Source organism: Pantherophis guttatus, chromosome 2 (genome assembly GCF_059756535.1).
Source record: "Pantherophis guttatus breed Tessera chromosome 2, ASM5975653v1, whole genome shotgun sequence".
Lineage (NCBI taxonomy): Eukaryota > Metazoa > Chordata > Lepidosauria > Squamata > Colubridae > Pantherophis > Pantherophis guttatus.
This window is the reverse complement of record NC_142064.1, coordinates 214,075,753-214,089,629: the sequence shown is the minus strand read 5'-3', so window position 1 is coordinate 214,089,629 and position 13,877 is coordinate 214,075,753. Positions and strand designations below refer to the sequence as shown.

The 13,877-nt window shown below is 38.0% G+C and overlaps 1 protein-coding gene across 4 annotated transcripts in view; it reads left to right on the top strand.

The window, feature by feature from the left end:
* LOC117678076 (uncharacterized) overlaps window positions 1-13,877 on the top strand; it is a 30,470-nt gene that overhangs the window by 14,820 nt on the left and 1,773 nt on the right. For 3 of the 4 annotated variants that reach the window (XM_087887767.1, XM_087887766.1, XM_034438784.3), the window contains 5 exons: window positions 3,475-3,655; window positions 3,863-3,905; window positions 4,500-4,644; window positions 6,016-6,230; window positions 6,661-6,751. In XM_087887767.1, coding sequence (XP_087743893.1) covers window positions 3,475-3,655; window positions 3,863-3,905; window positions 4,500-4,644; window positions 6,016-6,230; window positions 6,661-6,751 — 675 coding nt within the window. Of the gene's footprint in view, window positions 1-1,325; window positions 1,405-3,474; window positions 3,656-3,862; window positions 3,906-4,499; window positions 4,645-6,015; window positions 6,231-6,660; window positions 6,752-13,877 lie in introns of all 4 variants that reach the window. The other variant, XM_087887768.1, reaches the window with a different exon arrangement.

The following is a 13,877-nucleotide window of genomic DNA, read 5'->3' as shown; positions in this document are numbered from 1 at the left end:
CACAGGCTGCTGGCACAGCACCACACCGGTCTCCCCGTTGTCGGAATCGGCTACAATCCGCACAGGCTGCTGACAGGCCATAACACCAGGGTTTGGCAACTATGGTACCTTTATGGCCTGTGGACATCAACTCTCAGAATTCAATAGTTAAGATGAAATGAATTGTGTAACTATATATTATAACCCACAAGGAAGCTATCCTGTGCTTGTATGCTTCTAGTTTTTTTTAGTATAAAATTCAAAGCTGTACATGTTATTTAATAAAAATTCAGAATGGAAAAGCAGTTTCTCCCATCCCTAATGTGCCCTAATCTCTAATGTATATTGATCCCTAATGTATCAGTTTAGAAGTACATGTAATGACTATGAAAGAGAAATGTTAGTTTCACGTCTGAAGTTATAAAAACTGCTACCTAATATTTTCCTCTTTTCTGGAACAAAATTATTTAGTGGTGTAATTCAAATGCTACATTTGGGGCATACAACAACCTGAAAAATTCTAAATAAGCATTTTTCAAACTTGGCAACTTTAAGATGTATGGATTTCAACTCCTCTTGGCTGGGGAATTCTGGGAGTTGGAATCCATATATCTTGAAGTTGCCAAGTTTGAAAAACACTGCTATAAAATAATGATGGCGTGTTTCAGATTACATTGCATACATAACACCACTAGAGGGCACTGTATCATTCAAAAGTAATAACAGTCCCACATCTTTCAGAGCAGTGATTCCAAGCCTTCTGCTCCCTGGGGAATTCTGGGAGCTGAAGCGTATACATCTTAAAGTTGCTAAGGTTAAGAAGCACCATTCAGAGAATGCTAAATCAAACCAATATAGGGCAATGGGGAAAACAGCTATTTGCAAACTGTAATGCCCTTACTACAAAACATCTAGCACTTGTGTGCTGATGGGATGGATGGAGAGGAAAACTAAATGACATTTCTGGCTTGTCTTCTTAGATGTGATGCATTAAGGAAACCATAATCCTATTTCTGATCCTTACACATTGCTTAGTTGCTGTTTATAAGCAGGCCACTCTCCAGAGTGTTATAATATGTAATTAAGTATTCATACTTTTAATTTTGGCTACTTAAATAATCAGATTAATTTATTCCTAAATGAACAGCAAGAGATGTTTGGGGGACAGAGTTACTATATGAGATGGTTTCTCTTTTATTATGCTTCTCACTTGCACTAGCAATTATGCATAGGAATCTGCCTCACTATCTGAATAAACCCTGAATTGCTTTTCCATGTGTTGATCAGGAAATCAGATTAAATATAATGTAGTCAAACAATGCATATAAAATGGTGTCTCCATATAGGCTACACGGAGTCTGGAAAAATAAGATGAGCCAGATGAGAGTTGCAGACCAAAAAATCTGCACCAGCAACCCATCTGGAGTATGTATACAAATATAAGTATTTTGATTTTCCTCTCTCATAATTTCAGACTGAAGAAATATGTTACTATCCCACTTTCTGGCCTGAAGAGGTTTATAATGTTTGAAGGATGATTGGATGCTTGCACTGCAAATATAAGTGTACTTCAAACTCTATAGTATTTTCTACATGCTATGTTTGATACACTAAATCCAAACATCTGGTTGAGTGTGGCATCAGTTTACTGTCCATTAGGACTTCTTAACCAGACTCCTATGATTATTGTTCCACTTGAAACACTACAAGCCTTGATTAGAAATTCTGTAAATGAAATTGTGGGTCAATCAAGCCTTTGATTAAAAAGCCCTGTGTGGGTACAATGCGACAAATGTGTGCTGACTCATTTTAACTTTTGGCTTAGTGGGTCATGCATGCATAACCTCGGATTGGATTCATGTATTGTGGCTTATTGTATTTTGACTTGAAGTGTTGTATGAACTCAGCTGCATCTGGCTGAACTATCAAGTTATACTTAAGTAAACCATGGCTTAACATGCTATATGAATATAGCATTTGGCTCTTCATTTGGTTCCAAAAATTTTATTTATATCTCATCTGTATTGTTTTTTATAAATAACTCAGGGTGGCAAACATATCTAATAGTCCTTCTTCCTATTTTCCCCAGAACAACAACCCTGTGAGGTGAGTTGGGCTGACAGAGTGACTAGGCCAAGGACACCTAGCCAGCTTTCATGGTTAAGGCCGGACTGGAACTCACGGGCTTCTGATTTCTAGCCTAGTGCCTTAACCACTAGACCAGCGTTTCTCAACCTTGGTAGCTTGAAGATGGGTGGACTTCAACTCCCAGAATCCCCCAGCCAGCGCTGCTGGCTAGGGGATTCTGGGAGTTGAAGTCCGCCCATCTTCAAGCTACCAAGGTTGAGAAATGCTGCACTAGACCAAACTGGCTCTATGCATCAGTCCTGAAATATGCTTGGCATATAAGCATATTTATGGTCAATTTCAAACAAAGCCAATTCAGGTAAACACAGTACAACTTCCAATACATCACTTTCCAATTGTACTGGGACTGCAGTTCTCCTCATTACTAGTTATGTTGGCTAGTAACCCTAGCACCTCAGGGTAATGTACTAAAAACAACAACTGGAATTTTCATATTGTGGGAAACTACCCATAATTCACTGCAGGGTTTGCCTATTAGAATTTCATACTGATTATCTATCTACAGTCTACCTTCAGGATTCAAGTCCTCAACCCTGAAATCAATTAGTTGAAATTATGCTGTGGAACGGGAGAATGCGGAACTAGCATGAACTCCTGTGCTGAGTTTATTCACAGCTGCACTTACATTCCCCTTATTATTTAAGTTCACTCATTAATTGCTCTGCTAAGGAGCGTTACTGCTAAAGGCTGCTAAAAAGAGTGTAACCTAACTTGTGATAAAATGGCACTATATGGAGAAGGAATAACATTTGGTAAATTGAATATTTTAAAAAGAGGCTGTTCTTTTTTCCCCATTCAGCAGAGAAAGTTAAGGAATGAGAGGCTTTAATAGGGCTATTTTCTATTTTTTTGTGTTTTTGGTTAGCCAAAATGTTCTATATATTTGTGAAATGGAGCAATTACTGTAATAAAGGAGATTTTAGTTTTATATTTTCTAGGAGAATATAAATGTAATATATATTATATTCCTTTCTTTTTTTTCTTATAACAACAACCTGTGAGGTAGGATGGAGAGATTTAATTAGATCAAAGTGTTTTATCAATGCTTTAAAAATATTTTCTGATCTATTATATCAAGTTCAATTTAAAAGAGTTATTCATTTGACTTACATTCCATCTCTGGGGAGTATTCAAAATGGGTAATATAATTTGAAAAAATAGTTTTAAACATTACATGTGATACTGAAATTGATTTAATTTACTGATTAAAACCCCTTGTGAAAAAAGAGCTACCGTAGCTTGCTTTCCCAAACAAACTTGGAAACAGAAACTACATATAGGAGATTGAACAACTTTTTTTTGCAGCAACTAACTTACATTTGAAATTGTCTGTCTTCTGTTTTTTAGCATCTGTATCAAAAGTAGCTAGTCCATTGCCTGTGCTTCAATCAAATGCCAGATCTCCAAAATGCAAGGGATCGCCTTTCTCATTTTATATTATTCAAAAAATGCTTGAAAGAACGAAGAGAGGAAAACTAAAAAGAAAAAGACTGACCAAAACTTACATTGGATCTCCAAGTAATTTCAAGTAAGCAAGAATAAATTTGTGTATATATATTATAAGCATTTTATCTTTGCTATCTTCTTTGGATCAGTTGCTTCTTACAATATGTCTTCGTTTGTACTGGGAATGGAAAGTAAATTTAAAAATCATAGCTTGTACTATGGAAGCTAAAGCATGTGTCTGAACTTGTATATTTTCATTGATACTGATTAAAAATTTAATATATTTTAGACATCTGTGTCACATTGGATGGAGCCCCCAAACAGATTTTGTTGTAAGTAGTTGCCAATGTCTATAACTACTCCTTTGGGATGGTATCTTTCCAATTTGTATTTATTTTGAAAGTCTTGCTATTAAAGCCAAAATTGGTTTTCTGTTTGTTAAATTTACACTTTCATTTAATGTGTCAGAAAAATGTGATCTAAATGATTCATGGTGTGCAATGAGATTTTTACAAAAGTCCTCTCTTCAAGTCCTCTCTTCAAGTAAGCTTGAAGCAAATGGGCGTAGACCTGCAATTGTCAAAAACTTGTTTTTCTTATTTCTTATTTGCATCTTTATTCTTTACTCCTTTTACAGTAAATCTCCATGTTTGCTGTGGTAATGTTTACAATCTCCCCACCAAACCGTAAGAATTATAATTTATTTAGCAAGGGAAAACATAAAATAACTCCCAACAGATTGATCTCTCATAGCCAGCTAACCACAATGAAACAGTTATACTGTATCCTGCAACATCATTTTGGGTGCACTATATCTGTATTATTTGATTTTCCCACATAAATCTTAATGAATTTGGTGAACTTGAAGCAAAGAGGCTCATTACCATTCTTCTGATAAAAGTTTTTATTATGGGCTTATCTTGCAGACCAATATAGAGCCGGAATTAAAGATGATATTTACTCAAGCTGGTATAACACAAGATCACCTGAAGGACAAGAGAACGTCAAAAAAGATTTTTGAAACAATTGAGAATCAAGGGGGAATCCAAACTGTTTTAAAAGAGACAAAAGGTATACTTGGACAACGATGTATAACTATCAGCTGTTTTCTGCAAATACATGTAATGTTACTACACAAATATTGCAGCTTCCAGTTCATGTTTTTAACGTACTGAGTAATATCCTTTAAGTTTGTCCAATGGTTATGTAACCATTTAAAGCCTGTAACCATAAATGTAAGATCCTGAATATAAAATACACGTTGGATAATTCCATTTATTAATACTGTATTCCTCTATCAGGAATCAGTCCGAACTGCTATTTATGTCAAAATGTTGGTTTACAGGTTGTCCTTGACATACAACAGTTTGTTTAGTGACCATTCAATTACAACAGCACTAAATTACTTATGACCAGTTTGCACCTTTGCAGCATTCCGATGATCAAGAGATCAAAATTCATATGCTTGGCAACTGGTTCATACTTATCATTGTTGCAGTCTCCTAAGGTCATGTGATCACCTTTTGTGACCTTCCGACAAGCAAAGTCAATGGGGAAGCCAGATTCACTTAACAACTAGGTTTACTATCTTATCAACTGCAGTGATTCACTTGACAACTATGGCAAGAAAGGTCGTAAAATGGGTCAAAACTCAGTTAACAAATGTCTCACTTAACAGAAATGTTGGGCTCAATTGTGGTCGTACATAGAGGATCACTTGTACTTAACATGGGGTTTGTATACCTAATGTATTGAAAATGTGGACGGAAGTGGACTGGGTTAGAGTTGACTAGCTAACAAAACAAATAGAAATCAAACCACTAAATAAATCAGCCGGGTGAGCTGGATTCCATTCTCAGTCACTGAAAGGATTACATATTGCCAAATACCATGGATGAACCAGGGCTGAAATGCTCCCGGTTCGGACCAGATCGCCTGATCCGGTAGTGATGGCAGCGGGTGGTTTGGACAACCAGTAGCAAAAATCCCTGCCCCCCCCATGCCCAGCTGAGCTGCACAATCATCAGAGGCTTTTAAAAAAAAAACTTTTAAAAGCATTTTTTCTACAACCTCTTCTGACAAAAAAATGCTTTTAAAAGTAAAAAAAAAGCGTCTGATGATTGCGCGGCTCAGCTGGGATCGTCAGAGGCTTTTCAAAGCATTTTTTTCTGCAACCTCTTGGCCGAAGAGGTGGTAAAAAAAATGCTTTGAAGAGTCTCTGACAATCCCAGCTGAGCTGCCTGATCGCCAGAGGCTTTTCAAAGCATTAGAAAAAATGCTTTGAAAAGTTAAAAAAAAAAAGTTGGCCACGCCCACCCAATCACATTACCCCCACCCCCACCAAGCCACGCCCACAGAACTGGTAGTAACAAATTTTACATTTCACCCCTGGAATGAACGATATATGCAGTAACACCCGAGCTGTGCTTTCCTTCATTTCAGAATCACGTGGATTAGAATGTAATGAAGACCTTCCTTCCGTAGTCCTAGCTCAATTACCCTGCATGTCTCCTTCCAAAAAGACATCCCACCATAATTTGATCCAAAGCTTGAAGGAAGAGCATCTGAAAAGGGCACACAGTGACTATCACCTAACTCCGGTCAGTCAAGAAGATCTAATTTGTCAGATCAAAAAAGGAACACCGGAATTAAAACCGGCAAGTATCTTCATTTTTATTATTATTTTAGGATTAGTCCCAAAAGTAATTTTGAAATTAAATTTGACAGGAGCTTTAGATGTTGAAAGTCCTGGAGGAATCTTTCAGTTAGTTGAGGATAATGGAACTGAGTAACTGAATGTTACAGGCTAGAAAATATTGTATAAGCAAAAAAATACGCAGTAAAGAGTTTTACTGGCCTTAAGTGTTATATATTGAGAATAAGATGGGTTGCACATCTCAACGACAAACAGAACAGTATTGAAAAGATGAACAAGAAGGTGAGTGTTTAATACTGGCCTAGTAAAACTCCCTCTCCCTCCTATAAGTAATGGATTGGTTAGCTAGCTCTATTAATAATTAGGTACATTATAGGCTTGAACTCCTAAAAATTGGTTTCAATATTTTATTTTGTGTTTCTGAGAAACAGGTGGCTGAAAATCAACTTTCCAAAGATGAAGGAATAGTAGCAGCACTTAAGGATGTAATTCAGAAGAGGCACACAGCAATACCTGCTTCAGGTAGACAAAATATTTAATTTGCTCTACTCCCCCACCCCCCAGCAAGAAGTAATGAAAGCTGCCATGCATGCTAATTCTTTTAAAGAAGCCCAGGCAGGCATGTTAACTAGAGGAAATTCAATTGACCCACAAGAAATAGTCCAATATTGAAAGACTGGCTGTATCTTTCCTTTTAACACTGGGACCTTATTAGTCAATGAGAAATGTGTGTGGCCTGTAATGATTAATTGGATTTACTCATTTATTATTGATACAAACTTGGAAAACCTCATACATTTTGACAAACCTAATAGTCACTGTTTTGGATTTTTTAAAGTAAGTAGCTAGGGCAGAAGGCCCAGATTCAATCCCTGGATCTTTTAAGGGCTAAAGAAACCTCCATTAGTGCCATTGCGTGGCAGTGGCTGAAATCATGTATTATGCTAAGTCAGTATCTAATTTAATTGCAATGCATTTAATAACATTGGACGGGTGGATACAATACTAAGCCATAAACATGGCTGATGAGTGGTTGAATTCTCTTCCCATAGCAAACTTCAGTGTGAACTAAAAAATCATGATATAAGGCTCTTTTGCAATGGCAGCATAAAAGTTGTTTTCTAAATTTGTTTGCTTTTCTCAAAATACTTCAGCTTAATGAAATGACTTTGTTTGTAAGCCTTACTTACTTCCATTAGATCTAGTTGGTTGAAGTTTGTCTGAATCCTTTGTTGTATATCCAGAATTGGATTCTGTTTGTGTCCTGATTCTAATTACATTGTATTTTAAATTGTTTAACAGTATATCTTTTTTTTTTTTTGGCATGGCTCTCGTTTTATTAATTTGGTTTGCAAAAGCAATTGCTGCAACTTCCACGTGTTAGTTTAGATAATGAATTAAGACATCTAACATGAGTATTTCTGTGTAAATTTTATTAAAATATATTTATTAAAATAGATACATTCCATTAAAATTGCTAAAGATTTAATGTTTCTACATGTGTAATAGTGATGATATTTAATCTACAGTATTTTTTGGCAATTCGCGTATATTTCTTTAGCATGAGCTATGTTTATCAAGATTGAGGAAAAAACGTATCTCCAAGACTCAAAACATTCCCTTCTATAATTTCAATAAATGATTGAAATTACAATAGGTGAATAAATAGTTTACTGAATATACATTGAACGAACTATTATTTTCCCTTGTTCAGTTTAAAACCATAATAATGAATTAATTTCCCTACTTTATCTTGATCTGTTTTTCCCAATTTCATAAGCTCTTTATAGGCTTCTGGGGGAAAGAAGAAAAATAGAATATACACTGACAAAGACACACACATTTTTCTTTCCAACAGAAGCCTAAACATTGACATTGATATTTACATATTTATATTATTTTACAACATGCACCTCTTTAAGACATATAACATCTGCTTTCTCCTTTTTTTAAATTTCAGGAAAAAACTTTTTTATTTTTAAATGAGAATATTTCCTGAGGATATTTTAACTTGATCTATGATGTCAATTACAATTCAATTTACTCAAAGACCATTTGCTAATCAAATGTTTGATCTTCTGTTTGTTCTGAATCATTTTTGATCTGTTCTATTACAAAGACTCGAGCACTGTCTTAGTGTTCTCTGCTGAATGTACGAAGTGTCTGTCATCATTCATAAAGACCTACAGACAAAATGAAGTAGGCAACCTACATTTAATTTTTCTTTCTTGGAAACAAATTGTTGAAAATCTCATATCTCTCTGTGTTCAGAGTATATCTGGAGGGACATCTGCTCATACTTCTATTATTGTATCCCCAATCTTTAGGGGAAGCCATTTGTTATTTTTGTTGAATTAACTTTACTGCATTATTTTTAAATTTAAAATTAAGTTTATGTTGTAAAATACGAAATTCAATTATACATAGATTGTAGTTTGTGATATAATGTAGAGAGGCCATCATCTCTTAACTCTTGGTGGTCGTCACTCATTTTTGTCAAATCCGCTTTATTGCATCTCTTATTTATGTTTTAAAAACAAGAAACAGATTTATTCTCAAATGCTTTTTTATGAAACAAGTGTGGGAAAAGGATAATATAATGTTAAGAACAAAGTGCTAACTGAATATATTAAATTCAACAAATATATGCATTTCAATATAAAAACTTAAAATGTTTAGCAATGCACCATATTGAAGCATTGCTAACACAGTAGACAGTTCCTTGGGGCACCATTTTAAGGTATCAGCTAAAGGTGAATAGTCTTTCAAAATAATCCAGTAAATTAAATGAAAATTTAAAATACATTAACATTGGTAAAAATGGGATAAACTCAAAAGTATAAAATAGGGTCAGGTAAATCTGAATAGATTCAGTATGAAAATCTGAATAATTTGTAGAGCGATATTCAACATTTAAAATTATTGAAAGAAATATTTGCATACCATGTACAGGAGCTCCCTCTTCTGGTGCCAAGAATAGATCCAACAAGAATACACTGTAAATTATAGGATAGGATAAGATAGGATGATCTAAATTGCCATTGTCATTAGATTTTTCTTCTACTACTATGCAGCCTAAACTAAGCTTTCCTGTTTACAAGACATAATTTCATCTTAGGCTACTCCTCTCTCCCCAGCATGTTCTGCCGTACAGGTAGTCCTTGACTTACAACAATTCGTTTAGTGATTGTTCAAAGTTACAAAGGAACGTGTGACTTTTCCTGTGCGCTGCTTGGAAAGTCCAAGCTCTGGGATTTCCTTAGGCTGGTTGGCCAGTGACTGGGTTGAATTTGCATAGCCATGCCTCTTCCTCTCATGATCCTTCAGTGTTTCAACTCAGTCGGCCTAGAGTGACTTATCCTTATTCTCTCCAGTACTTAAATTTTACAAAAATTATTCTAATAGCCACAATTATTACCCTCTTCCTCTCTAATTGACTTGAATTTCATAAAAAAAAAAAAAACCTATTCCAAATGCTGCGCAACAGCCAGAGGCTGCTCTGTGGAGCAGGATAGCTCTGGAGCTCTTAATTGCTGCAATTGCGAGCACAGCAGCTCCGCTTTAACTAAATCAGCCCTTTGAGGAGTTAGCAGAAGGAATCAGCAGAAAGCAGCTTCGGAGGATCTTTTTGGCTCTTAAAGGAAAAGCGTGAGTTGGGCGAGCAGCTCCAGCGCTCACAAACCGCATTGCTGGTTTGGCGCTTGTAATTGGTGGTTTGGCTTGGGGACTGTTGTGTCTGTTCTGCGCCATTTTGTTTGCTGCTGACTCATTGTAATTGCGCAGGGGGCTATTGGAGCTGCCTCGAGCCTAAAATTACAGCAGTTGTAATTGCGCTTGCAAACTGTAGTGTCGGTTTGGCGCTTTTATTACTAAAATTGGAGACAGAGAAGTAATATTGAATCAGTTGCTATTCAAGTGCCCTTGTAATTAAAATCTGCTTATTCATTCAAGATGGTGGATCGCAGTTCAGCTCACACTAAAGATACTGCAGCCTCATCTTCTACTTCCAGGAAAATGATGTCTTCTGATCAAAGTAAGGCAATCAATGCACCTGTTGGGCATTCCACTAGATCCAAGCCTTCTACTTCCACAGCTGCTGATAAAGATGCAGAACGTAGGCAAAAAGCACTAGAAAGGCAATTTGCTAAAGCCAAAAAGCAGGCAGAAGCCTCTACAAGCTCAAGGCCCCTCCCAAGCCAGCCTGAGGCCAATATTTCTTTGGATCAGGGCAGCTTTTCTTCTGCACAGCCTGAGGATAAATTAAACTGGTCTCCAGACCCAATTCAGGATTCCCCAGAAGAAATTGATTGTGCTGAGGATGCCATTCCCTTATCTAGTCAAGACACATCAGACCAGGTGGCCATTTTAGCCCCCAGAAAGGCAGCTCCCTCAGCCACATTCACTCCTACAGCGGCGGGGCTCCACCCTGAGGAGAGCCAGAACCCTTTCCTTTCTCAGGAACTCTGCCACATCCTGGCCCAGACCATTGCACAGGGCATTGATTCAGCCCTTCTAAGGAGGGGCATACCTGCTCCCACTTCCAGCGGGACTACACCCAATGTGCCTCAGAGTCAGCCTGATAGATCTTATTCTCATGCTCCTCATTCACCCCATGAGTATCAGGGCAGCGAGGCTTCCCTACACTGGCGAGGAGGAAGACCTTGCAGAGCTTGAGCTATCTGAGGATGAAGGTAGATCACCTGACAAACCGGCATTCACTGGTCTTTTTAATCCCAGCATGTTTAAAACTTTACAAGGCCAAAACTACTGCAAACTTAGTGGCATCTGGGGCATCGGGGTGCTCTACTGAGCAGGACCCCAGCACCCGTCTTTTCACTGAACCAGTAACTACTCAAGAGGTTGTTCCTTTCCCCCAAATTGTTTGTAGATATTATTCGAAAGCAATGGAACCAACCTGGGTCCTTGTCCAATCCCAGTGGATTGGACAAGAAGATGTATACTGTAGAGCAAGAAGTGGAGGATATGCTTAAAGTACCGGCTATAGATGCTCCCTTTGCCAATCTGGCCTCTTCAAATATTCTTCCATCAGACTCAGCTGAGGGGTTAAAAACCGAGGATAGGAAAGCAGAGATGTCACTTTGTAAAACACATCAAGCAGCTGCCTGGGCAATTAGATCAGCCACAGCAGCATCCTTTTTTAATAGAACATCTCTTCTGTGGCTACGCCAGATGCAAGCACGTGCACCACCAGGGGATGTCAGATTACATCAGGACATCAACAAATTGATAGCGGCTGCAGAATATTCTGCAGACACTACCCTTAACACTGCCAAATTTGCTTCCAGGGCGTTGGCATCTAATGTTACATCCAGACGCCTGCTATGGCTTCGCCATTGGCAAGCCTATATGAAATCCAAATGGAAGCTGGCGTCAGCTACCTTCCAAGGCAGCAACCTTTTCGGCCAGGTGCTAGACCCCATTTTAGTGGAGACCAAGGACAAACGGAAGGTGCTTCTGTTTTCACATAGAAGGGCTGACAGGAGATACTCCCCCTTTTATTGCAGGCAGTCCTTTCGTGGGCCTGAGGGTGGTTACTCTGCCCCCCCCTCCTCCTCCTCCCAGAGGACCTACCTTCCCTCCACCGATCGTTCCCAGGATAGAGCCTTGTTCAGGGACAGGCCCCGACAGTCTCAGTCACGGAGACCCTTTCAAGGAGCTAGCGGTAGACCCTACCGCAAATTCAAGTGACTCTCAGTTGGGGGTTCCCATTGGAGGCCGTCTCTTGTTGTTCGCTGCCCAATGGGAACTAACCACAACCAATGCCTGGGCTCTGCAAACAGTCAGGCTCAGTCTCACCCTAGAATTCTCTTCCATCCCACCAAGGAGATTCATCTCCTGCACTCTACCAAGACACCACCAAGAGGTCTCTGATGGAGGCCGAGATCCACCACCTGCTCTCCATACAGGTCATAGAACTGGTACCTGTACAACAGCGGGGTCTCGGCTTCTATTCGATTCTCTTTCTGGTCCAGAAAAAATCCGGGGGCAATAGGGGAATCTTAGATCTCTAAAGACTAATATGCACATAAAATACAAGCGCTTCAAGATGCAATCCCTAACCACCATACTAAATTGCATCAGACAAGGGGATCTGCTCACATCCATAGATCTCAAAGAAGATCTATGACCGTTTTTCAGTTATGACCTTTGCTGCATCCCCATGGTCACATGATCAAAATTCATATGCTTGCCAACTCACTCGCATTGATGATGGTTTCAATGTCCAGGAGTCATGTGATCACCCTTTGCAACCTTCTGATAAGCAAAGTCAATGGGGAAGCCAGATTCACTTAACAGCTGGTTACTAACTTATCAACTGCAGTAATTCACTTACCTTGAAAGGTCATAAAATGGGGCTCATTTAACTGTCTCACTAAACAACAGAAATATTGGGTTCAATTGTCATAAGTCGAGAACTACTGTACTTGTGGGGCTGGGTGGTGGGGAGAGATTTCCTGAGAGGTATGAGTGAAGAATGCTGGGAGGACATGTCAAGAAAATATATTCCTAGCAGGGTCACCCAGTGCATGATAGTCATGCACCTGTCTAGCTAACGAAGTAGGCTCCTATATTGGGCAGCAGTAATACAAGAAGATGTTGGAGGCCGATGACAATGGCAAAGGCATCTATTCATACTGTATTGCATAAGGCAATGGTAAACATGTAGTGACAACTAAGAAACTTTCAGAGTACTAATAGTATTATGATATAGCTAGATTAAAGTCTTCGGGATCTCTAGTTCCTACTGTTGTCATGCAGGAAAAGAACTTCTGAAGCTGCAAAGACAGTGAAAACACGGAATATAGGAAGATTGAACATGGGAAAGTTCAAAGAAAGCTCAAAGAAAAATGAAATGATTACAAATTGGCATCTTAGGCATCAGTGAATTGAGATGGGCTTATTATCAAATTTGGAATTGATAGGAAATGGAGTGGAAACTGGAATGCCAAAGCTGGAAATATAAGGAGGAATATGAGGTTGATTGTATGGCTTAGGAAACCAACATGAAGTAGGTGAATGACTTATCAGTTTCTGCCGCTCCCATTATTTCTTCATAGCTAATGCTGTCTTCAAACAATCAATGCCTCTAAACATGGCTATAGAAATCAAATTGATATTATTGCTAAAGGGAGGTGGAAAAGCCGGTTGTTGCATCAAAGACATGGCCAGGTGTTGACTGAGGAAAGCCTTTGAGGTCTTCCCAGGTCTAGTAAGAACAGGCACGCTATTTGAAGAATTATTTAGAGAATGGTGAAGGTCAGATGTGTGTGCATTATTTGGAGAATGAAAGGCACATGCAGTTGGCTTGTTTGATTAAAGTTAAAATATATGTTATTTCTGGTAATTATTAATGGATTTTTTGCTGATTAGGACAAAATAATGACACTTTTAAATATATTTATAGATAAGAAATGAGATATGGGAAGAAAAGTTTATTGTATCAGAGAAAGAGATAATTTACTAAATTTGTATTTGTCATGAAGGGGGAAGTAATTTCTTTATATTTTTATTATTTTATTTTTTAAAATTTCTCTGGATTTTTTTTGTCATATTATCCTAGTTTGTATTAGATTTTTTTTTATCCTCATCTCTCTAAACTTTAATAAAAATTCTTTAAAAATTGATC